This window comes from Panthera uncia, chromosome D1 (assembly GCF_023721935.1).
Source record: "Panthera uncia isolate 11264 chromosome D1, Puncia_PCG_1.0, whole genome shotgun sequence".
In the NCBI taxonomy this organism is placed as follows: Eukaryota; Metazoa; Chordata; class Mammalia; order Carnivora; family Felidae; genus Panthera; species Panthera uncia.
In genome coordinates, this window is record NC_064808.1 from 3,547,649 (window position 1) to 3,571,718 (window position 24,070).

The 24,070-nt window shown below is 48.8% G+C and overlaps 1 protein-coding gene across 20 annotated transcripts in view; it reads right to left on the minus strand.

Annotated features, from left to right (window-relative positions):
- Nucleotides 1-24,070, minus strand: part of PPP6R3 (protein phosphatase 6 regulatory subunit 3) — a 138,405-nt gene that overhangs the window by 22,672 nt on the left and 91,663 nt on the right. For 14 of the 20 annotated variants that reach the window (XM_049641910.1, XM_049641893.1, XM_049641883.1 and 11 more), the window contains 7 exons: nt 19,367-19,496; nt 17,108-17,260; nt 15,049-15,198; nt 13,913-13,977; nt 11,370-11,485; nt 9,668-9,753; nt 3,493-3,579 (listed from right to left, as the gene is read on the minus strand). In XM_049641910.1, the coding sequence (XP_049497867.1) occupies nt 3,493-3,579; nt 9,668-9,753; nt 11,370-11,485; nt 13,913-13,977; nt 15,049-15,198; nt 17,108-17,260; nt 19,367-19,496 (787 nt within the window). The remainder of the gene's footprint in view (nt 1-3,492; nt 3,580-9,667; nt 9,754-11,369; nt 11,486-13,912; nt 13,978-15,048; nt 15,199-17,107; nt 17,261-19,366; nt 19,497-24,070) is intronic. The other 6 variants (XM_049641945.1, XM_049641938.1, XM_049641929.1 and 3 more) reach the window with 1 other exon arrangement.

Here is a 24,070-nt window from a genome sequence, read left to right on the forward strand (position 1 = left end):
AATCCAAATCGAAGGTGATTAAAAAATAAACCTTATATTTGGCTTTGGAAGGCAACTTTTCCTCAGGTCCGAAAAAAGCGGTTATCTAGTTTGCTGAGAACCTGAAACTTCACTTTTCTCTAACTTGAGAGAGCCCTCCCCCCGCCCCCCCGTGCTCACTCACGCCCTTCCATGCTGTCCCCTTTCCTGCCCATGGAGGTGACACTATGTGACACGGGGCGGGGGGCCAGCCTCACGGGGGCGCATGTGGTAAGGTGCACCAGGGCTGAGTGAGTCGCGGGTGCACGCAGAAGGGCAGAGACAAGTTCTGGAAGGCCGGGCTGAGCTTGGACAGGGGAATGGAAAATAGGACACGCAGCCCTCACACCCGTTAAGCCCAACAGAAAGAAACGGGTTCTGCTGAATCGTGCCGTGTTGTCGAAGGTAAAATGGGACGTGTGGTGCTTTCAAAGATGTAAAGAATCATGAAGTCATTCTTCCAAGCAGGCGGCAGAAGCCGGGCTCTGAGTTTATTTACAGATTACAGACTTGGCCACACAAGGGAGAAGGTCCCTCCCCAGTTGGTCTGTTTCTTTTTTCTCCCTTTAACTTTTTTGTGCCTTTGGACTTTGGACTATGAAGTTTGGGGTTCCTAAAACCGAAAAGTGTTCCTTTAAATGCTTCACAGAGAGCACGCAGACACTGAATGTATTACAAGTGTACGTATGTGAATACACGTGCATAGGTACACACAGATATACGTGTGTCCACCCATATATGCGTCGTCTGTCTCCCTGTCTATTCGTTCATGTCCCTAGGGAGACACATATAGCCACTGACGGACACAAGTAACCTCTATGCAGTAACTTAGGGGAAAAAGGAAACAAACCTCCCTGGTCCTCATTAGTTCTAAGTCTATTACAGCTTCTATGAAGATGCAAATTCGCAAAGAACTTCCAAGTTTCAGACACGATTTTTACTAATAAAGCTACTAATGTGTACTAAACCCACCTAAGTAAAAACTGTTACTGTATTCTACTTAAAGTCACCTAAAAAGTGCTTTGGACTTGGAGAAATCCAAGTCTGGGAAGCACCGTACGGCTGTGTCATTACTGAGAACTTAATTATTAAAAAACAAAAAAACAAAACACAAACCCCACACTGCCTAGAACTGTCATCCCGGCCAAAGCCGGGGACCGTTCAAGTCACTGAGAAGGGAGTCGACCGCTTTATTAAGCAGATCTCTTTGGAGGCGCCGCTGGAGTGACAGGAAGTCCCTGCCTTGCCTCCTCTCCCCGCCGCCGCCCTGCACGGGCCTGGGAGCGGGAGGCGCCCGCCAGGTCTCCGGAGCCCGTCTGCGGCCCTCAGCCCCAGGTCTCCAGACACAGCAGGGAGAGGACCTCCTCACACTCCACACCTCTGTCAGATTCAGAGGGACTTCGAGTCAAACACTAGAGGCTAGGAAATCAGAAGGGCCAGGAGGCACAGCCAGACTGCCGGCATCCACAAGACGCTGTGAATTCACAAAACTTCCTGTGAAGCATCCCCTGAGCCAGACATGGCCCACAGGTGAGTGACACGGTCAAGGGACCTTATTAAATGACCTGCCCTAAGCTCTCTATACTCAGGACTTTACATCAACATGAAACCTCACTTTAAATGTGAATGAGAAACTGAAACTAATATATATAAACTAATATGCTATCATGGAGACCCGCATAAAATTCTTAAATTAATCTATACTGGTGGTCTCAAATTAAAAAAAAAATAGTCTGGAACATATTTCTTACTTTCAAAATGATCCAGCTGATTTGTCACTCAAGCATGCAAAGAAGTGTTTACTAGAAGCTTGTCCGCCAGAGAATTATTTTTCCTACTTTTAGAGGGTTCCGTGAAGTGGATAAAAGCCACAGGAACGGGAGCCTGTGGAGAGCTTTGTCAGGAAGGCGGTTTTGTGTCTGGGATTGCCTCATGTGCACATCAGCAGTCAGTCAAACCAAAAAGACGTCAGAAAACGTCCTCCCCAGAACAGCCATGGAATCAGATTTCACGAGAAGGAGACCCACTTTCCGGATACCTAACGGTAATAAGCACCCCCTAAGATTAAATCAGCCGCCTCAAGTTCCGAGGGCATCGGCTTATCTACACATAGGTCGAGGGCATTCTCTTTCTTAAAGCGATTCCCCAACAGGTTCGGAAGCACCTTGATAATTTACACTTTGTACCACAGAGCTTCGCTGCAGGGGTGAGCAATGCGTAGCGCTGGAGTTCACACCAGGCTGAGTGGCCAGTTTCAGGACTCTCCAGATGCTTCCGTAGGGGCAGAGAGGCTACCGCCAGGCCGGAGAACTCGGGGGTCAAGGAAGAAGGGCCTGTAGGCACCAGGGCTCACAGTGGGCCAGGTGGGCACCCTGGGTGCACCGGCAAGGCACGAGGGTGGCAGCGAGGGGCTGCTGTCTCTACAAGAAGGCCCCTGCTGCTCAACAGCCCCCCCTGTGGGCTGGCCGCCCCTGCCCCTAACCCCGGGAGGCTGGCTTCCGAAGGGCAGGAGCGTTAAGAATCAACGGAGAAGCCAGCCTAGCACTGAAAACCCACTCCAGACCTGTCCTGTAAATGTGAATGTGAACCTGACTTAGTAACCGCCCCGACCACAGCAGGACAGCCTACTGGGAGGCCCAAACACGGGGTCGGCAGAGCCACAAGCAGCCTCATCCTGGCCCTGGGAAAAGATGAGGCTTAAAGGCTAAGAAAAAAGAAGCCAAGCGAACAGTGCCGGGTAGGAAGGGGGCTATGTCAACCTCCCCCCGCCCCCCCCGACACCAAAGCAACTCGGTGCCAAGATGGGGTCCTGGCACCATCTGTCCGTCTGAGGAGCTGGTGCCTTGAAAGAGGGGCTTGTGCCGTTAGCTCCCATGTCGGGTACGCGCCTGGTATCCAGTCAAGGTAGCGAAACCACCGGCCGCCTCTCCAAGAACCACCGCTGGGCGAGGGATAGATCTGGGCATGTCACTTTTAGACCCCGTCTTCTCCCCCACAAAGGGCAGAAGCAGCTGATAAATGGACAGTATTGGGGACAGGAGGGTGGGGTGGCAAGGAATTACTGCAACTGAAACTTTCACTAGAAAAGACCGTAAGGACACACGAAGAGTGTGATTCTCACCCACAGGTCGCTACTACGGGATCTTTTAAGCAACCACACAGCCGGTGCACAGGTCTGCGTAACACGTATGTCTGAGGCACTCGCTGAACCATTCATTCGGTTTGCTCAAGTCTGAAAATTCACCCAATTCCGCTTTGTCGTGACCAGGGGTGAAACATTCCCTGGAAACATAATCAGTACAAACCTTCCTCTCACATACCTGAAACTTCCGATCTTTAATGCTTTTGCCTAACTAGTAAGTAACCCCAAATCATATCCTAGTGCATAATCTGCCTCCAAAGGGGACTCATAGGTGGCAACTAGATTAAGCATTTAAAATAAAAACAAAAAGCAAAGCTTTAGGCATGACTCACTTGCTGCAAAGAAGAATCCTGTGAGAAACCCGTTTCTTTAAAGTCAATTTCATCATCACTGGATGAATGAATATGGCAGGTTGTAACCTATATGCATAAAAATGTAAAACACTATTTAACAGAGAAAAGTTTTGGACATTCGTATCAGCATTTTTATGGAAAAATCACATTTAGTTTTTCTCTCAATGTGTAACAACAGCAAGCACAAAAATAAGTTAACAGTTAAGTTATAAAATCCACCCCAATCATCCAAAAGCCCATTTCACTCAACCAGATGGTCAGGTCACCTGCCCTTCTGCTGCCCACTTGTGTTTTCGCTCTCCTTCCTAGTATCGCCAGAAACCAGGGAAGAGGGGAGTTACTCCATTTAAGTGATTTTAATAATCATCTACAATTAAATGTTTACAAAGGGCAGGTGGAAGGAACGGCTCAGGTGAAGTATAAAAACAACTCGTATGTGCCAAGCTCAGAGAGTGAAATTACCACGCCCAGGGGTTACTCATGGGCCCCCGGGAAGGTCAGGTTTAGATAGGAGCACTTTTACTTCTCGCGTCCCCTGTCCACTCTGAGAAGAACATTGTCCATAAACCCTAGAGTGGACTTTGAACCACTAGAACACCCTGCTTATAAAAAGACCCCAAATCTTCTGTCCCTTAAAACATAGTCCCTGCCCTCAAAACTTACAACCAACTCAAACAAAACAAGAACATGAACTGCTCACCAATTCATGGTGATTTTTATTCATTCATAAATGACACACGGCATTGAGGGGACGTATTAACAATTAGAAATGAAAATACACAAGTGACTAAGCACGAGTAACAGTGACTGCTGCATAGCCAGTAATAAATGTGAACAGTCTGTAAAATCCTAAAACGAGCAGTGTACTTCTGAGGGTAACTTACACTGTGTTTCCTGAGTTACTCACCCTGTACTTTCCACAGAAGCATAACCGGCAGAGGGCACGGTCATCGGGGGAAGACGTGAGCGGCCGCGACCTGCTAACCCTTGACACTGTGTCTAAGAGCCTGAACGGAGCTACACAAAGTGGCCTGGTTTGTTCTGTGATGTTCCAACACTGGACCAAGAAACCCGAAGGAGGCTCCCACAGGTCTGCGTGTGGTATGGCTTATGAAACGCGATACGTCACCGCTCGAATAAAATCAATCTCTTTTCTCTTCGACCATCTCTGGCAACGATGCTGAGCCAAGCGAACTGCCCCGCACGTCCAATGAATCCCCCGCCCCCTTCTCCCTGAGGGAGAGGTGGGTGTGCACACTCGGAATCTGAAACTGGCCGGATGAGGTCAAAGGCAGGATCTGGGACCAACGAAGGGAGTGTGCCGGGGTCAATCGCAGCTCCCGCGAGTTAGTGGGAAAGTCGTGCAGATGGGGCCCGAACGCGGGAGGGGGGGAGGCGGGATCCTGCTCGGTCACGGCAGCCGGCGGCACGGGAGGCCCGGCCACTGTGGCGGGTCCAGAGGAGACCCGGGCTGCTGGGCGGCAAGCTAGCGCGAGAATCCTATTATGTTTTAGGGGGTGCCCCCCAGGGTAGGGTGCAGGATTAGAAGACAAGCCAAAGAGCAAGCCAGGTCAACTAGACAAGAGAGAACAAAAAAAGACCTGGCCACCCCTGGCGGGTCTCGTCCGAGTTCAAGCAGGATTCAACGTTTCCTCATTCACAGTGTTACCTTTCGCTACAAAACGCATCGGTTCGTTGACGAAAGGTGAGCAAGAAATCCGTTTCTGTTGAGCAACTACCACGTGCCGGACGCAGTAGTGACCCCTTTTACGTACCCTCTGTCACTTGTCTCCTCAAAGCAATTCCGGGAGGTAATCTTTTCTCCAAAAAGAAGTTTTGCCAAGTTATTAACAACACGATGCACGCACGCCTTTGTGTTTATGTACGGAAAGATGTGGTGATCCTGATTCTACCCACGGCCTAGCTGGCCTGAAACTGCTACCGATAAAATGGGCTACAAAGATGGCTGAACGCACCCCAGCCCCGGCGGGGAGGGGACCCGCTGCCTGGAATCCCACCTAGTCCATCACACAGCTAGATGCCGCCACCTGAGCCCCTGCCCCGAGCCCCCGGCACGCCCCCTCCGAGGTGTCTCCATCTCAGCAGATGCCACTCGTCGCCTCCTCATTCCTCAGCTCAAATCTCAGCCTTCTGGTTTCTTCTCTCTCACACGTATCTACTCACCCCACTGTCAAAACACAACCCACGAGACCGTCGCTTCTCACCAGGCCGATCAGCTCTCTCTGCTGCAAGCTGCCTCCGCCTCTCGCCCCGGTCAACGCCGTACCTGGGGGCTGACGGGTCTCCCTGCCGCCACCTGCCCCACCGCAGTCTGTTCTCAACCCGAGAGCCGTAACGCTCTTTTACAATGTACGTTAAGCCATGTCACCTTTAGATGCCATACCGAACAGCTTCTCATCTCACTAAGATATAACCAGGGTCCGAGTGGACTAAAGCAGGAGAGCTGGCCTTGGACCTCATGCCCGCTCTCTCCCTCCGGATGCCGGGCCAGCTTCCGCACGAGCTCTGCCCCCCTCACGCCTCTGCACAAAGGTACCTCTCGGAGAGGTCTGCACACCTGCCCCAGACAAACCCCTGGCTCCCTGCCCTGGAGTTTACCCGTTTCCACCCAGGCAGGGATCTTTGCCAGTCGAGTTTACGACAAGAGCCTCAGTGCATGGCACACAGTAGCCGCTCAAATGTTTATTAAACTAACGAATACCAACACATTATGAGAATGTACGGGGAACACAGTCATAACTTTTTAAAAAGTAACAAGTACGTACGAACACTCTGACCAAGCCAGAAGTGTTCTAAATATAGTCTTGACGCTTCAGCGGAAAAAAGCTTTTGAGATGTTGTTCCCTTCTTTCATAGTAAAGTTTTAGTTTCGTTAACTGTTGCTACAGGAAAAAGCCAAGTGTTTTTGGCGCCTTGGCCGGTCAGCTTGCTAAATGCTAAGGAGGATCATGGGCACGGCTGGCATGTTAACCCAGGTGATGTGTGGAAATCACAGACAAGATCTCCCCCCTTGCTACCCTGGGGCCCTGCTGGGGACCCCCCGGCACCCCCATGCCCCGGGGCGGGTGAGACACACGGCGGTTCCGCCCCACGCTGCTGGGCCTCTGGGCCAACACACGGGCACACGTATGCCTTATTCTGCACAACCTCCCCGAGCGAGCTCATGAGTGGCGGGAAGGACACGCCAATACTCGAGACAACACCTTCTCCCCCACACATAGGAGGCAGAGAACGAAGCAAACGCAACCTTCCAGAGTCCGTGTCGACACCTCCTACATTACCTAACTTTACCAAGACTTGACCAGTTCTTACCAACAGACCCACGGAGAGGTCTCTGGTAAGTAACACACCAAATTTCATTCATAACAAAACTCCCAACATAAACACAGAAGCAATCTACGAGTCTACTGTGCATATACTTCGGTGTGATGGGCCAAAAGATTAAAGTACTTCACAGACCTCAGAGACAGCGTAGTTAGAAAGCCGCCCAGGAGCGGGAAGAGCTCGGGGCTGGCACGGCTTTTCCTACAGGAGTGAGCAGGACCTCAGCCCACAGCCAGCGGCACAGGGAAGCGTTTGGTGTGCTAATCAACGAATCCTCGCTGTGACTAGGAAAATAAGAACAGGCCAGGGCAATACAACAATATTTTAACCCAAGCATCAGGTGTGAACTGCGGATGGGCTGAAGTCCTAGGAAACACCTAAAATGATTCCCAGGGAGACATCTGAGCCATGGTAAAACCAACTAAGTCAAGGCATCAAGACAGCGTCTCTAATCTAATCTATCGATTTGGGGGAGCGGACAGGGAATAAGCCATCTGTTATTAGTCAACTGCCTATTTTAGGAATGAACGTGTCTGAGATGCCTCTACTTAGACCTTGTACTGCGTTACATGGGCAAGTGAGCACTCTTTCTGCAGGACATTTTCCCAAGGGCAAGACCCACTGCGTTTACCAAGCTGGGTTTATGATAATGTGCCCTGGAACACGGTACCCAACCCTCCTAGGATACAACCTGAAGCTTTCTGGGCACAAACACGGAGAGCCCAGAGGCCGCAGGAAGTCTCGCTGGTGGCCTAGAATGCACAGGCACCCTTAGGAACCGGGAACCTACATATCCCTAAAATGACTACAGAGCAAAATTCCCCACTGAAAGGACTTAAAACTGAAGGGAGGTGGTATTTAAGTCCTGGGCACGTGGGATCAAGGAACTGAAGAGGTCTTGAGACATCAGCCCGAAAGTTCTCACGGACAACAGACAACAAAATTACAGAGTGGGGCTAAATCAACACGGGATATGAGCGACATCAACAAGGCTCTAGAAGTCTCACCGCTTTTGGCCAAAGAGAACTAAGCTGCTATTAGTGACAGATGGGCCCAGGATAACCTTCCCTTCCACCCAGGTGTAAAGTCCGGACGTCAGAGGTGTCTGACCCAAAAGGGCTGTACGTGAATTCTGCCCTGCTTGTATACGCCCCTTCACGTAGACACACAGAACATTTACACGGAGTCACAGCCCAGGTTACTGACAGCACCATGCAAAGCAGCTGAGTGCTGTCTGAACTGCAACGAAGGCTGTCTTTGTACAGAACTGCTCACACGAGAAATGTTTCAATTACCAAAGACAAAGAACATGTTTTAAAAACCGCTGATAACAGCAAGTTTTACTGGACACTTTTGAAGTCTACAACCCTTTGAAGGAACACCTTTAAAGAAGTCTCCCAAAGTCACAATTAATATTCCTAAACATTCCTTTATAAATAAGAAGTATGACAACACCCCTTCAAGGAGACCACACTGCCCGCAACCTTAACAAAGAATCGAGATGGGGCTTCTACTAAATTAAATGGTTCAATTTAACAGTGCCAGAGAACAATTTCAGCCTACAATAAAACCTTGATTATCCACAATTTTAAGCAATGTGATTGGGGAAGAAAGCAATCAATCCACCGTAGGTGGTTATGCTCATCAAAAATTACTTAAGTCTTCCTTGATGACTCAGGGCTGTCAAAGTGGATGTCAGTCTCTCTGCTGGGCTATGACGCACTGAGACACTGAGGCCATTGGACGTATTTTAATTAAATGGCCTCACACAGCTCCCCTTAGTGATCTCTTAACTTCACAATCTTCCAACTCCTACTGATTCTATCATTATACCCATCCTTAACAAGCCATTACCCAACCAATCTGTGAAGAGTCTGGAAAAAGATAACCAAATTTGTTAGACAATCTACCAAATAGAAGGCAACAGCCCTTTGGGAGAGTAACACAGGATGACCTGGTGACCGCTCTGTAGCTGCCACTTCTGTTTCTGCTCTGAGCCCTTCTGTTTCCCTCCTGTTTCTAAACTCTGCTGTGAACTGATAAGGCTGTCAGGGACCTGACCGCCTAACAGCCAAGGCTTTAGTGTGTATTAGAAGCAGCTGCTGAATTTCAAACATAGAATTAAATGCCCGACACATCTACTTCTGTGTAGAGTTAAGGCCACCACCTCAATTATCAGCTGGCATGTGCTTACAAAAGGAAATGCTTTCCTTATCTTTAAAACCAAAAGCAATACTTACCTTCAATCTCAATGCATTAAAAAAACAAAGAATACATTCCAAAGTCCAATATAATTTTTAAAAATATTATCAATGCCATTATTCCCTGGCTAATGGTTCTAATGTGTTAGTTCCAAAGTCATCTACAAAATTCTCCCCCGCCCCACAGTGGGAATAATCTAAAAAGAGGGTAAACTCAACTCAGTAATATTAGAAAATATCCAAAGGCTTCCTGAGGCTTCTAACCACCCTGGCTTATCTGAGGCAGAAGGCAACACCCCCGACAGAGAAGGCTGGCTAGCAGCGGTTCTGTTGAGGCACTGAGGGAAATGGGGGTGGGGGTGGGGGACGTAGAGGTCAGTGGCCTCTCTGTACCCTCTGGTCACTGCAGGCAGGAATTGGGAACTGACGAGACAAGTTGTCATGAATATGGCGAACACTGACCTCTCTTCCTTGGTAAAGAAACATGAACTTATCCTTGGCCCCAAATTACCGAGACAAACGAAAGATCTTTCTTTCATCTCTTTCTGAGCAAGTGGGCAAAGGCCGAGAGCACTGGAGTCACAGAAACGTGACCCGGTAAAACCTACTAGATCTACCGTGTTCCTCTTGTTAGTTTCTCCCAAGGAGCTTGCGCAGAACGCCTCCCATCGCTCCCTGACTGTATCTGGAAGACCTTTGGAGAGAGAAAGAAAGAGGCATGGTCACTCCAGGGGCCTCAAACACAGATGCACAAAACAAACAGGAAACAGGGGGTGCACCACCCGCTCGGCTCCTCGAAGGCAGATGTGCCCCGTCATCTGAGCACCCGCCTCTTGGAGAAACAGAGTTATAAGGCCTTGTGGCCTGGACGTCAGTAATTTCAGGAACCAGTGCCCCCCCCCCCCCCCCCGCCAAAAGGTCTCTGCTTGATGCCAAGGGTGCTACGCAGCTCTGTGAATTTAACAAGTTTTAAAAATGGCGAACACTGAATCTGGAAAGCGTGTGCCCAGTGCACTTCAGAGAGAACAGTGGGTCTTTTAAGGCAGGAGGAAAAATCGTCTGTTTCCACGTCGTTCAAGTTTAGGAAATGCTGTAGCACAAGCTCCCGCACACCCGTCAGATACGGTGATGGCTCCTGGAGCCTGGTTCGGCTGCTCAAATTATTCCAACACAGTGTTTCCTAAATGCTTGTGCCCATAGGCCACCATGGCAACACAGACGCAGCAGTGAGACTCCACCTTCTAGAGGAATTTTAAAGAAAAGGGCACACAAATACTTTTTCCGAGAAAAGGGAACTACGGCTATAATCTCGGAACCCTGACTAGAGCTGTCCTCTGACACTTCCGGTTCCAACAGATGTGTGTGTGCCCCTCACACACCCCGTGGTGAGCAGCTCCGGGAAAACAAAGACTGAGCCACAGGACATAATCACGCCCATGGCCACCTCTCCAGGTGAGCACACAACCTGGGACGGCCCCGCTTGGACCTGTCTCAGGGAGCAAAATTACAGGGGGGCAAAGCCCCAACTGATCCCACGGCCTAGAACAGCTCTTTCAGTGCATGTTCGACAGGGAACAGCCTCTTGAACACAGACCTTCTTAAAAGACAAACCGGATAGACTGGGAAACAATTTCTAGTGTTCAGCAAGTTGAGTTTGGATGAATTCAGAACTACAGGGGTTGGAGATTTTCACACTCCTGGAGTTAAGTCGCAGGACCAGTCCAAGCCCCAGAGTCCACAGAGCTCCTGGGCCCTCGGTGTAGAGGGGACGGACTCTTGGCCTGGGCGCCAGTGTAAAAGGCACCTGCAGCTTCTTGCCAGTAACCTCGCCTGGTAAATTTCAATGCTGGTACAGAAAGCATCTTTTAGAGTCCACTAGCCCTCCTCTTAGGAGGAGAGACGGAAAACATGTGGATGAATGCTGCAATACCCCAGCTGAAGGAACTCAATCCACAGGCTACATACACAGGGGCCTTCAGAAGTAAATAAAAAGAGCGATCCCAGCTCGTGACGTAGCGGCTGGCGATGGGACGCCAGACTTGGTGGATATGGTGAGCAGGCTCCCTGAGAGCGAGAGCGGGTGCCTTGGCCGGGCTGCCAGTACTCACTCAAAGGACTGCAGAAATAAGGAGGGACACAGAGCAAGGAACTACACTCTTCAAACAACTTCACTCAGATCTCCGGATAATTCGCGCAATATAAAGGAACTCCACAGACTGCCATTACAAACGTTACGAAGGTTTCCAATTTACCCTTAAATCCTTCCTCCAATCCAACAAAAGTGTAATTAAAATTCCAAAAGCCACTTACCTTTGATAAGCTGCTGTACTAATGCACTGTTGGGGCCCTTGTCAGTGCTGTGCACGATACAGTTAGCTATCCTTGTCAGGTGTCCCATGTAGCCGTGCCGTCTGCCTCCCTCGGCCCTGACAAGGGGGAGAGGACAAATCTTCAGACTCCCGACCGGAGGGAGTTGTGAGACAGCCTGGTAAGCACAGCGGGTTGGAGTGATCATTCTAAAAACGGAGGCCCTGAAGCTGGGGATGGACGGCCACCACGTCAGGCCAGGGTGGGGAGGGGCAGAGGCGGTCGCTCAAGGATCACACGTGGCCACACTCATCAAGGTCCGATCAATATACAAACCAATCATTAACCTTCGATAAACTTAAAAAAAAAAAAAAATAAAAAAAAAAGCCCAAACATTCACTGACACCTAATATTTCTGTGACTTGGCTTTGGATCTTTCTGTGAACAGACTTTAAAAAGGCTGAAAGCACCTAAGGTGACAATCTTGCTGCTTCGTTTTCTGAGACATCACGTCTCCACCGCGTCTACTAACAGACAAAATCGTCTACCAATGGCATTTCTCAGGTCAAAAGAGCAGCCGATCTTAAGGATCCGGCCGAGGCGAGGGGCGCTCAGCTGGTCTCGGGCCCACACGGCACCTGGAACACGGGCACAGAAACCACTCCCCGTTGCTCTCCCCCATTTAGGGCCTACCCTTCCTAACCAGGACCCATCTTTACCAAATCCGTCCATGTAGATACACTTCTCACATCGCTGTGATTTCTCTGCCTGTTTACAAAGGGTCAGGACTTAGATTTTTGCTTACAGGGAGGATCTTTCAGGGGCCACTAAAAAAGCCATACTTGCTTGAAGGCTTTTCTGAGAAAGAGGGTATCTGCTAAGAATCTTAAAGGGTCTGCAAACAGCTAAGGGTCAGAAGACACAGAGTTGATCTCAAGTGAGTTGTTAAGAGCCTCTTCTGGCTTCACAATAAGATCCCGAGACCCCGGTGTTCCTCACAGGCAGCTTCCTGGTCAGACCCTGTGCGGTGCTCCCACGAGCTCCCGAGGGAGCTCAAATGCCGACCCGCCAGGGTTTTGCTCCAAGGCTCCTGATGTTCTTTCGGCCTCTGGGGCAAGGAAACGTTAGGAAAGCTCGTTCCGGAACGCCCAAGGTGGGGGGACTACAACAGTCAAGCCTCTGAAGGATGGCGCTTAGGGGACACAGAGCATACCAGACACCTTTGCACTGGCGACGAAGAGGCAGAGAACAAGGGAGGTTGGGGAGGGCTCTAAGCTGCTAACGTGGGGCCAAACACAGACCCAGAGAGGCTGATCTGGCCAGACACAGCACCCCCACAGGAGCTCCGTGTGGAAGAATGGACCCGAGGCCCACCGAGACGAGCCTCGGACTAAATGCAGGTTTTCCAGAGTCCAGTCACAGCTCTATCAGTGCCAGTGAGCACTTCCGGAAACACCAAACCTGACAAAATAAAGCTGACACCTCCCTTTAGTTCCTAGCTCTCCCAGAGGCCGCAAGAGGAGTCTGAGCAGAGACACAGAGCAAGAAACCTCCCGGCGCGGGCTCAAGCACGAAGGCGCACGGGACGGCCTTCTGGGCTGCTGGAAATGCTCCGTGCCTTGAGCGCAGTGCTCCCGCACCCGCACGCGTTCGTCAGAGCTCCTAGAAATGCACGCCCTGAAAGGATGGAGTCCCACCTTACAAGAATTACACCTCAATGCACCTGACTTAACAGCAAACGAGGGGCGCCTGGGTGGCGCAGTCGGTTAAGCGTCCGACTTCAGCCAGGTCACGATCTCGCGGTCCGTGAGTTCGAGCCCCGCGTCAGGCTCTGGGCTGATGGCTCGGAGCCTGGAGCCTGTTTCCGATTCCGTGTCTCCCTCTCTCTCTGCCCCTCCCCCGTTCATGCTCTGTCTCTCTCTGTCCCAAAAAAAAAAAAAAAAAAAAAAAAAAAAAAAAAGTTGAAAAAAAAAAAAGCAAACGCAAGAAGTGGCCCCGAGAGCGTCTTCCACGCACGCCCCGCCACCGGCCTCCTGTGAGATGGCGTCAAAGCCCCCAGGGCCCGAGGGAGGAAGCGGGGCGTGCGGCAAAGCGCCTGACGCGTGTCAGCCACCACTTCAGGTGATCGTGCCCGTCGGCTAACGGAGATTTTCTGAACACAAATCGCCAGGGCAGTCGCCGTCCCCTCTTCGGTCAGGAAGTGCCCTTCTCCGCGGCGAGAACACAGGGTGACCTGAACTTGAAGCATCATCAGGGAGGCCTTGACTTGAGGACTCTTTTTCTTTCCTACTGTCAGGAAAACAGCTATTCAAAAAGGTCCCGGAAGTTTCAAAGGCAGCTAACCCCTGGGTTCCCCTCAAGAGAGCTAGAAAGACAGGGGGGATCTAAAAATAAACGGCTACAATGAAAGAATCTGGAGAGAACCATTTGTAACTGGAAGCTGGTCTGTACCTCGTAGTTACTCTCACTGTTCTCTCAGGCAAGGGAGGGTGTTTTCTTCAAGTTAAAAATCAGACAGAATTCCTCTCAGAAAACGGCTTACTTACTGTTTCTTCTCATTCATTTCCCAGGCATCAAGTATTCGTTCTATTAACTGACATTTTTGAAAAAGCTGAATAAAAAGGAATATTCCAGTTAACATTTATGTAAATAATGTCAAAGCATCAAAGTTCTAGACTGAAACAGAACTCTACTCAAATAGAACAGTGACATGTTATCACCCAGCAAGCTGTGAATTACCGGCTAACTCATCTGCAACGTGGAACAGAGTCACGCAAGGCCCTCAGAACAAACGCTACGGGGATCGGGACGGGAGCCACGCCTCCAGCACCGTAGCTGCTGGGGAACAGCGACACTGCAGGTGCCGCTCCGCTGAGCAGCTGACCTAAAGCAAAGCCAGGTTTCACGAGCCATGAAAACTGGCTAATGAATTCAAAAGAATAAGGAAGAGTACACCCTGGCAAAAATCTCTCGGAATCCGCAGCAATCCCTGTGCTTTCGAAGCCCGGGCCACGCTCGCTTCCGCACCCGCTGCCATCGCTGTCGGCATGCGCGATGCAGTTGCACCCAAGGTCACGGCCTTTCCCTTCGACTTGGTTGAGCCAGCTTCTCCCAAGTCCCCGGTTTGCGAGTAACCCAGCGTGAGCTAGAAAACTCCGCACAACCACGGAACTTCAGGGCAAGAAGAAATCTGAAGACTGACTTAGTAAAATCACCTCGTAGTTAACAAAAGGAAACAGGGCCACAGAAACGTTTCGCTCGTTACTGCACGCAGCCCACTCCTGCCAACCTTCACTCGTGTATTTAGCCTACAAATTAAAACTGGCAAGCCGGGGTGCCCGTGTGGCTCAGTCCGTCGACTCCTGATTCTGGCTCAGGTCATGATCTCACGGTTCAAGAGTTTGAGCCCCGAGTCAGGCTCGGCGTTGGCAGCATAGAGCCTGCTTGGGATTCTCTCCCTCCCCATCCTCTCTGCCCCTTCCCTGCTTGCCCACTCTCTCAAAACAAGTAAGCACACTTAAAAAATTTAAAACTGGTAAGCCAAACAACTGGCTGAACGCTTTCTGCAGACTTGAAAACAAGAGAGTTAACCATCTGGACTCTGAAATTACCTCCCTGCCCTTCGACTGACCCACTTCACACTTATCAGGAGCAGCAGAAAAGAGACACCAGTAAAGCTTACGTGTTTCAGTAACAAATTGTCACCGGCGGAGTCTTGGTCGGTAATGGTGTTATTCTCTGTATTTTCAAAAGGACTTGCAAGAATCAGTGCAATACAAATTTCCACTTGTGTATGTAAAAAGTTATTCCATGTATATTTGAAGAACATGTCCTACAAAAAAGAAAAAGCCACGCTTGCTTTTATTCGGCCGCCTCAACGTTGAAAGCCACTACTCTAACACACTTCCCAAAGAGTGATTTAATAAAGTGGAAATGATATGTTCTTAGTTCAACAGGACTATTTAAAAGGAAAACAAGTTTACTTTAACGGGGGCTTGAAATGCCACTACGGAGACTGAAGAGCATGATACCTGCTCATTCAACATGCCAGCAATTGCATGGAATCTAGTAGAAAACAACAATGAACACAGGAAAACAACAGTAAGCTTCCGAAAGAGAAAATCTTTTTACATTTTCAAGGCAACTAACACAGGCATTAAGTTCAGTAAGCGTCCACTAATTTTTAAAGAAATGTTTAAGAATTTTATTTTGAGTCAACAAACCTGTACTGATGGCTTTTGTGCAGGGCACAGTGCTAGAGGCCATACAGGAGACAGGGACAGACAAAAAGATGGTCTCCAATCTCAGGGTGCTCACACCTTAACAAAGAATAAGCACTCAGGCATTTGAAACTCATGGAACTATTAGCGAATGGAGTAAAACAAGAGAGGTCTGGGAAGCAGTGACGTGTGGACCTCCAGAAAGCACATGGGTTTCCCAGATTGCTCGAAAAGTTGATAGGATCACAAAAAGGAAAGACAATTCCTACAAACACAAAATGCATCGTGTATACATGTATTCAGGACACGCTTCGAGTCTGGTTACCTCAACTCAAAACCAGGTAACGATTAATGACCCATTTAGGAGTTTCATCAAATTTGCTGTCCTTCAAAAGCAGTTGGGTACTTACTATCAGTAAGATCAGAGGCTAGTAACTGACGACTTCAGGGACAGGAGTAGAAAGTTATGTGGCTATAATTTATCCACCAGCCAGAGGGTAGGGCAAAAACTGTCCCCAGACAGAATGGTTGTTATTTCACCAAAGAGACTGTAGTTCTGTAACGTTTTATCTCACTCCAACATGTTTCTGCCCTGTATTCCTATGCTGTCGTCATTTAACCCAAAGCTGAAACACAGCTAAAAGTATCTTAGTGACACCAGGTGGCGTAACAGTGTGGCTGATAAAGCCCACGTCGGTTTGAAACTGGATGTGAATTCAAATCTTGGTTCCACCACCTATTAGCCATAGAATGTGTCCCGTCTCTGGGCAAGATGTGAAAAACAGACCCTCTCTCTCGCACAGGCGTTTACACCCAGCATCACATGAGAAATGGAAGGAAGTGCAAAGAGTGTGCAAAGAGCCCAAACTTCCCCTTGTGTACGGCAAGGCCAGACGGCTCATGAAACCCGCTAAGTGTTAACCCCGTGCCTTCCATGCCCTGGGGTGGCAGGACAGACAGAGCAGGCAGGGGCACCAGAGCTGGGCCTGGGGATTCTAAGCACAAACCTTGGAACTGGGGAACCTGAGGGTCAAGGGAGTCCAGATGATTCCTGGGCTCTCCCTTTCCCCTTCCACCAACCACAGAGTATAGTTGTATCAGGGAAGAATCTGGACTCAACTTAAAAGACCACATATCTGTCAGGGGAGAGAAGATAAACACTTGTCCCTTTGCTAATTACAAGCGGAACACGGTGCTGTAACCAGCAGTCATTTCTAGCTAACAGCTCCCCCGAGGGACAGGACTGCTCGACCACCTGTGCCAGACTGAGATTCTGGAGGGAAAGCGGGTCTTAATCATCTATGAAATCTCTAATACACTTCTTTACACGCAGCAATAATAAATACTGAAAACTTAAAAACTGACGATAAACTCAAGGCAAAAACTGCATAAGAGACCATTTGTGCTCAGAACCAGGAAGTCACCGACAGACTGTAAATGCGTGAGGTTTTTCACTTGTGCGAGTTGTAGGTCTACAGAACATCAAGGGCAAAGTAAATGACCTTTTGGGGGAAATCTTACCAATATGACCCCGACGCTATTCAGCTCCATGAGGTCCCCATTGATACTGCTGGTGTTTGTCTGCAGGAGGCTGGATATCAACCTGATCACATTCAGTCGGGTGTTGCCCACGGGAGGGTCCAGCACACCCCACGTAGTTTTCATCACGCTTTTCTGAGGAGGAAAAAGCTTTCCAATTAAATCCAGCTCAGTAAACAAGCAAAAGGGTGGAGGGGTATGGGCGAATGTGCACGCCACGTAAACTCCCCCTGCAAACACTGGGGCCCGAACCCTCCATCTGACGGAAAATCCAAAGCCGCTTTTGCCATCTTGAAGATACGATGAAATGACCAAGGGGGGGGAAATCAAGTCATTTCCCTGGACCGTACACTTTTTAAGAAATTGAGTATCCCCCTGCTTCGACCACCCAAAGTGCCGCAGGAAGATCGCAGACGGCTACGCTCAGGGGGAAAAAGGTGAGGTATTCCAAACCTGGCCGGAAATCTCGAAACTAAGACACGTTACAGGTGGTTTTGGAACACAGTCCCCAATCTTTGCAAAATCCGAGAACGAGGCAAGCTCAAAGCTGTCTCTGGGTCACAACCTTGAAAGAGGATCAACTTCGAACCTGTACCTGCCCATAAAAGGGAGTCTCTACACTTTGAATCACGAGAGACAGACACAGGACACTTGGGACTTTCACAAATCCCACGGGAAAGGGTGGCGAATCCTCAGCCGGCAGTGAGGCCGCCCTTTCCCCACGTCCCGCGCCGCGCCTCACACCCCCCTGCTCCTCTCAAGGCTGCGGGGAACTAGAAGCTTCAGCCTCTTCCTCCAGCTGAGGTAGCTCTAAGTAACGACACGTTAAAACCTTCAAGGGTCTAACTCACGCCGCATCCTCTAGTGAAACCACGTACAAACTGACCTCCCGGACTCCTAGCAGTGACGGAGCGGAAGTCCAAACGGGAGACCGCCTTGCTTCTGCACCAGGGCCAAGAAGCAGAGTGTGGGAGTCCACATGACACGCTGCCTTCCTGTCCATGCAGAGAGGAGACAGGCAGGCCAGCGAAGACGCGGGTGGGGAACTTCCTCATACGTCCTCCTTCCCCCACCTCCCATTCCCACCTGGAATATTCTCTCTGCTTCTCCTACTAAATCAATCCCTTCTTTTTCTTTCCTGACCCTGTTTCTTCCCTACGTGTGCCACGAGGGACGCTGCTGGCCGGAATGGTTAAACGGGGGCACAGGGGCTTTCCCCGAGGGTGAACGCCGAGCACTCTGGCCCGCACCCAGCGCTGGCCGGACGCGTAAGACACGACACGGGCAGGGACCCTGCCTGCTAAGCGGTGGCGTCAGCCGTCTGAAGAGACCGTCTGGAAGCTGAACTAGACTCCCTGCGTCGTGGACGTAAATAATCGCGTTCCCCTCCACAAAACGCCGAGATACACAGAAAGCACCTAATGCAGAAGGGAGAAAGTAGTGCCTTCAGATTCCCAGGGCCTGGCACGGTAGATGCCACAACACACGCATGACGGCTAGGCCACTGGGTGCGATGACACAGGGCAGAAGGAAAAAGGAAAGCGGAAGCACTGGGGTGGGCAGGGGACCTCCCGGACCGGACTCTCCCACAGAGATTCCCAAAGGAAGAGCCTCTTACCCTCACTTAAATCTCTGCTGCGGGAGAACAGCACTCGAGGCCCACAGACGGCTCTCCTCTACCGGGCCTCGGGGTGTGCGACTCGTGCTCTCAGCGGACTGCCTGAGTGAAGTTCCTGCTGGCTTAGCACGCGGAGGCCCCCAGCGGAAAAACGAGCTGAGTCACGCTGTGCCGAGCACTCCTTAAATAACACATCTACCCATCAGACTGATACGCCACTCCAACTCGGATTAAGGCAACTCAACCTCAAAGATCAGTTCCTAAAAGATGAACTTAACCTCAAAGCTGGGAAAATGACAGGCCACAAGGACTGTTTGATTGGCATAAAAGCCTCCAGAATTTATAGAAAAAAAGCACAAAAAGCTGAGTATCCTAAGTAGATAAATACTCTGCTTCATTTTAATTCTACCCCATCCACCAGTGTAGACACTACATATATATAGATAAAAGCTGTAACTCGCTTAAAACTAAAACCTCGCTTAACAGCAGCACAGATGATCAGAAGGGCTAGCTTGTGTGCTGGTCACAGCCGGTTCCATTTCCCACAAGGTTCATATGCTTTCTAAGCACTATTTAAACCAAGTCACTGACCCGGCCAGCCGTGATGAAGATAGCTGCCCTACCTTGGGTGGCTCAAGCAGGAGTTCATGAAAAGATCCAAGTCTTCCTCGGATAGCTTCTAGAACACTCTTGTTGACCGAACAAGCTGAATGACTCATGCCTGGTGGGCAGATCTCTATATGGCCTTCAAATCTTGAAACAAAGCAAGGTAATTTTGTTATAATTTCAAAACAAATCAATTAAGGTGCTCCCTATCAGTATGTAGGTAGATACAGAATAGCTATACAAATATGATCATATCAACATTTCTGGAAGGATGGGAAGAAGGTGTAATAAAACCTCTCCGGGGACAGCAACATGATCGGAAATCCAATGGCCTACAGTTGTCAGGAGAGAAATCACATGCGATTTCCTCCCATTCCCCCACACCTTCCAGCTCCGTATACCTCTAATCCTAATAGCAGGTCTCTACCAGGAAATCTGGGAAACAAAAGGAGATCAGGTCCCTGAATTACAGGGGATACCACACCGTGTGCCATTTTGGGATACTGCTAATCACTAGGCCTGCGTCGGTCCCATTAGTTTTTCTTAGGTAGCCAACATTGTTTCCGACTTACAAAGCCTAAGTTACTCGTGTACGTGAAGCTCAAACTATACTCGTTACAGGAGAGGCTAACCAACGAGTAGAATGAGCCATCCGAATCTCAATCGGTGTTAGTGATCACATGGGAAAAGGGGTCCCCAAGGACATCAGGAGGGGAAGGGCCTAAAAACGTGGGCATGAATTTCAAATGACAAGACAGACCTGGAAGCGGTGTGTCAGTAGTGTGACGTCAGCTGGACATCAGTGCGAACTGGCGGCTGACCACGCAGCTGCCGAGCCCCAGCCCTGGTTTTTCACTCCCCGGTTGTGGGTGCTACTGTGGACACTGGGAGCCTCTGCAGTGTCTCCCCCAGGCCTGCCGCGAGGGTCACGCTCGCGCAGAGGACCGAGGATGCCGCCTGGCACACAGCTAGCACCCGGAGAGCAGCCTCGCTGTCATCGGAAAGCCTTCCACACACGTACGCGATTTCTAACTCAGAGCTGCTATAACGGCATTTAGCCGTTTTCCAGTCTGAGGACACTTTGGGTTGTTTACGGTCTTGTGTGATTATGAATAAAGGTGACACAAACCCTCACAATTTTGTGTCGCACAGTTTTCATTTTACTTGGGTAAACATCTAAGACATTGCTGGATGGTACAACAAATGTCTGTCTAACTCTGGAAAAACCGCCAAACGTTTTCAGAAACCGGTCGTCTGACTTTGCATTCCCAAGAGTAACTTGTGAGCCCTCCAGGTGGCTCTCCACTGTCGCAAGCATGGAGTACTGTCTATTTTGTGGTCTGGCTTAGCTGTGTAGGAGGCTGAAAGGTGGCCTCCCAAAAGATAGGTCTACACCCTATTCCCCAGGGCCTGTGAATGTTACCTTATTTGAATGTAATCAATTAAGGATCCTGAGAGGAGATTAGATTATCCGGATAGCCCCTAAATGACATTCCGGGTGTCCTTATAAAGGACACAATGGGGCACCTGGGTGGCTCGGTCAGTTGAGCATCCGACTTCGGCTCAGGTCATGATCTCGCGGCTTATGAGTTCGGGCCCCGCGTTGGACCCTGGCCTGACAGCTCGGAGCCCGGAGCCTGCTTCGAGATCTGTCTCCCTCTCTCCCTGCCCCTCCCCTGCTCACGTCCTGTCTCTGTCTCTCCAAAAAAATAAACGAATGTTTAAACAAACATTTTTTTAAAGGGACACAATGGCACACAGGGAAGGGGATGCGAAGCTGAAGGAGGCAGGTGACCACAAGCCCAAAGATGCCAACAGCCACCGGAAGGTGGAAGAGGCTAAGGAGGAGTCTCGGCTACTGTCCCTGGATGCAGTGCGGCACTGCTGACACCCTGAACTTGGGCTTCCGGCATTCACTGGGACGCAGTGGTGTCTGCTGTTTTAAGCCCGTTTGTGGCTTTGTTACAACAGTGTGTTACAGCAGACACAGGAAACAGATACAATTTGTTCAAAAGGTACGTAATGGTATTTCAACGTGGTGTTAACTTGAGTTTCAGTCATGACAAATGATGGGCATTTTTATATTTATTTGCTACACAAATATATTTTATTCATTGCTCAAATCTTTTGATCTTAAGAAACTGGACTGTTTTTCTTATTATTGAAGTTTTGAATACTCTTTATACAGCTGGATACAGTTCTTGCTCAGACACACGATTTGTAAACATTCTTTGACAGCGTGTGGCCTGTCTTTTTATTTTCTAAGTAGGCTCTACACCCAGCGTGGAGCCCGACACGGGGCTCCAACTCACAACCCTGAGGTCACTTGTTGATTTCTACAAACACTCCTGCTTGGATTTTGATTGGAACTAACATGGACACGCCAGATCAGATCAGGTTGGGGAGAGCTGACATCTCAACAATACTGAGCTTTCTAATCCATGAACACAGTATCTCTTTCCATTTAGATTGTCTTTGATTTCATCAATATGGAATGGTTTTCAGCATTAAATCTGACACACACTTTATAAACAGATCTACATTTAAGTACTTTCTTTTTTCTATGTAACTATTTCATAAAAATTCCAAATTCCAGTTGTCTGTTGCTATGAGAAAGAAATCCAACTAATTTTTGAATACTGACCTGATGATGTCTTGCAATTATACTAAATTTATTTGTTAGTCCTAGGAGGGGCAGTTTCGGGGTTTGTTTTGTTGTTTCTGTTTTTTCTTGTACTCTTTCGTATTCTCTGTGAAGACAATCCTGACATCTGCACACTGATTCAGTGTATACCTTCCCTTCCAAGCTGGATGCCATTTCTTTCTTTCCTGCCTTACTACACTGGCTGGGACTCAGGAGGCTGAATACGACTGGTAATGAATATCCTTGCCACGTTCCTTGATTTCAGGGGCTTATCATTTCAGTCTCTGACCATTAAGAATGGTATCAGCTACAGATGTTGTTTTAAGGGGGCCTTGTCAGTTTCCAAGGTCCTTTCTATTACTAATTTATTGAGAGTTTTTTATCATAAAGGAATTTATTGAGATGACTACATGGTTTTTCTTCTTTTATCTGTTAGTATCCCTGTTTGATTTTTCATTAAGACTTTATTCTTACAGTTTTAAGTTCACAGCAAAGTGGAGGGGAAAGTACAGGGACAGCCCATGTGCCCTCTACCCCCTTATGTGAAGCCTCCCCCATTATTAGCATCCCTACCCCCAGAGCGGTATATCCATTTCGATCAACGAACCTACACTGACACAACATAATCACCGCAGGTCTAGAGTTTACCATCACAGTTCATTCTTGGTGTTGTGCATTCCAGGGATTTACATAAATACATAATGACACATATCCATCATGATGGCATCACACCATTTTCACTGCTCCGAGAGTCCCCCGCGCTCTACCCACCCATCCATCTCCCCACCGCCAACCCCTGATCTGTTGTCTCCACAGCTCTGCCTTTTCCCGAATGTCATACAGCTGGAATCATACGGTATGTAGACTTTGCCTTGGCTCCCTTCACTTAGGAACATTTAAGGTTCTTTCATGTCTTTTCGAGGCTCGACAGCTCATTCTTTTTAGCACTGGGTAATATCTGTTTGGTTATACCACCGTTTATTTATCCGCTCGTCTACTGAAGGACATCTTGGTTGCTTCCAAGTTTTGACAAGTGTGGATAAAGCCGCCATAAACATCCGTGTGCAGGTCTGTGTGTGAACATCAGTTTTCAAGTCCTTTGGGTAAATACCGTAATTGCTGGATTATATTTAGTTTCGTAAGAAACTGTCAAACTGTCTTCTGCAGTGGCTGTATCATTTTGTGTTCCCACCAGCCACAAATAAGAGTCCCTATCGCTCTACCATTTTGTCTGCATTTGGTCATTATCACCGATTATATATATGTATGTATGTGTGTGTGTATACACACACACACACACACACACACACACACACACACACACTTTGCGAGAGAGAGTGCATGAATGGAGGGGAGGGGAGGAGAATATAGTACCTCAAGCAGGCTTCACATTCGGCACAGAGTCCAACGTGGGGCTCAATCCCATGACCCTGGGATCATGACCTGAGCCGAAATCAAGAGTTGGATGCTCAACTGACTGAGCCCCCCAAGCACCCCACACTGATTGATTTCTGAAGGATGAATGAGCCTTGTGTTCCCAGATAACCGTGGTTGGTTATGACATGTTATCTTTTTAATATATTGCTGTATTTAATTTGCTAATATTTTCTTAAGGAACTCTACATCTAAGTTCTTGTGGAATCTTGTTAGTTTTTCTTTTTGTCTAGTTTCAAAGTAAGGATGGCCTCATAAAATGAGCTGGAAAATGTCCTTTCCCCTGTATTTTTGTAGAGTCCTTAGATCTTTGGTAGAATTCAGCAGTGAAGCGAATCTGGGCCGGGAATTTTCTTTGCTGGAAGCTTTTCAATATGAATTCAACTTCTTCAAAAGATCTAAGATCATTATGCTAGCTATTACTTTCTGGAGTGAGCTTTGGTGGTACTTCCTTAAGAAGCTGTCCACAGCCTTTAAACTGTTGGAACTGTTTGCTGAGCGTTTACCGTGTTCTATTACTCTTCTAATGCCTGTAGGGAATGCAGTTATGTTCCCTCTTTTATTCCTGTGATTTAGAATATGTATCTTTTCTACATTTTCTTCATCTGACCATAGATGTATTCATTTCATCAATCTTTTTAAA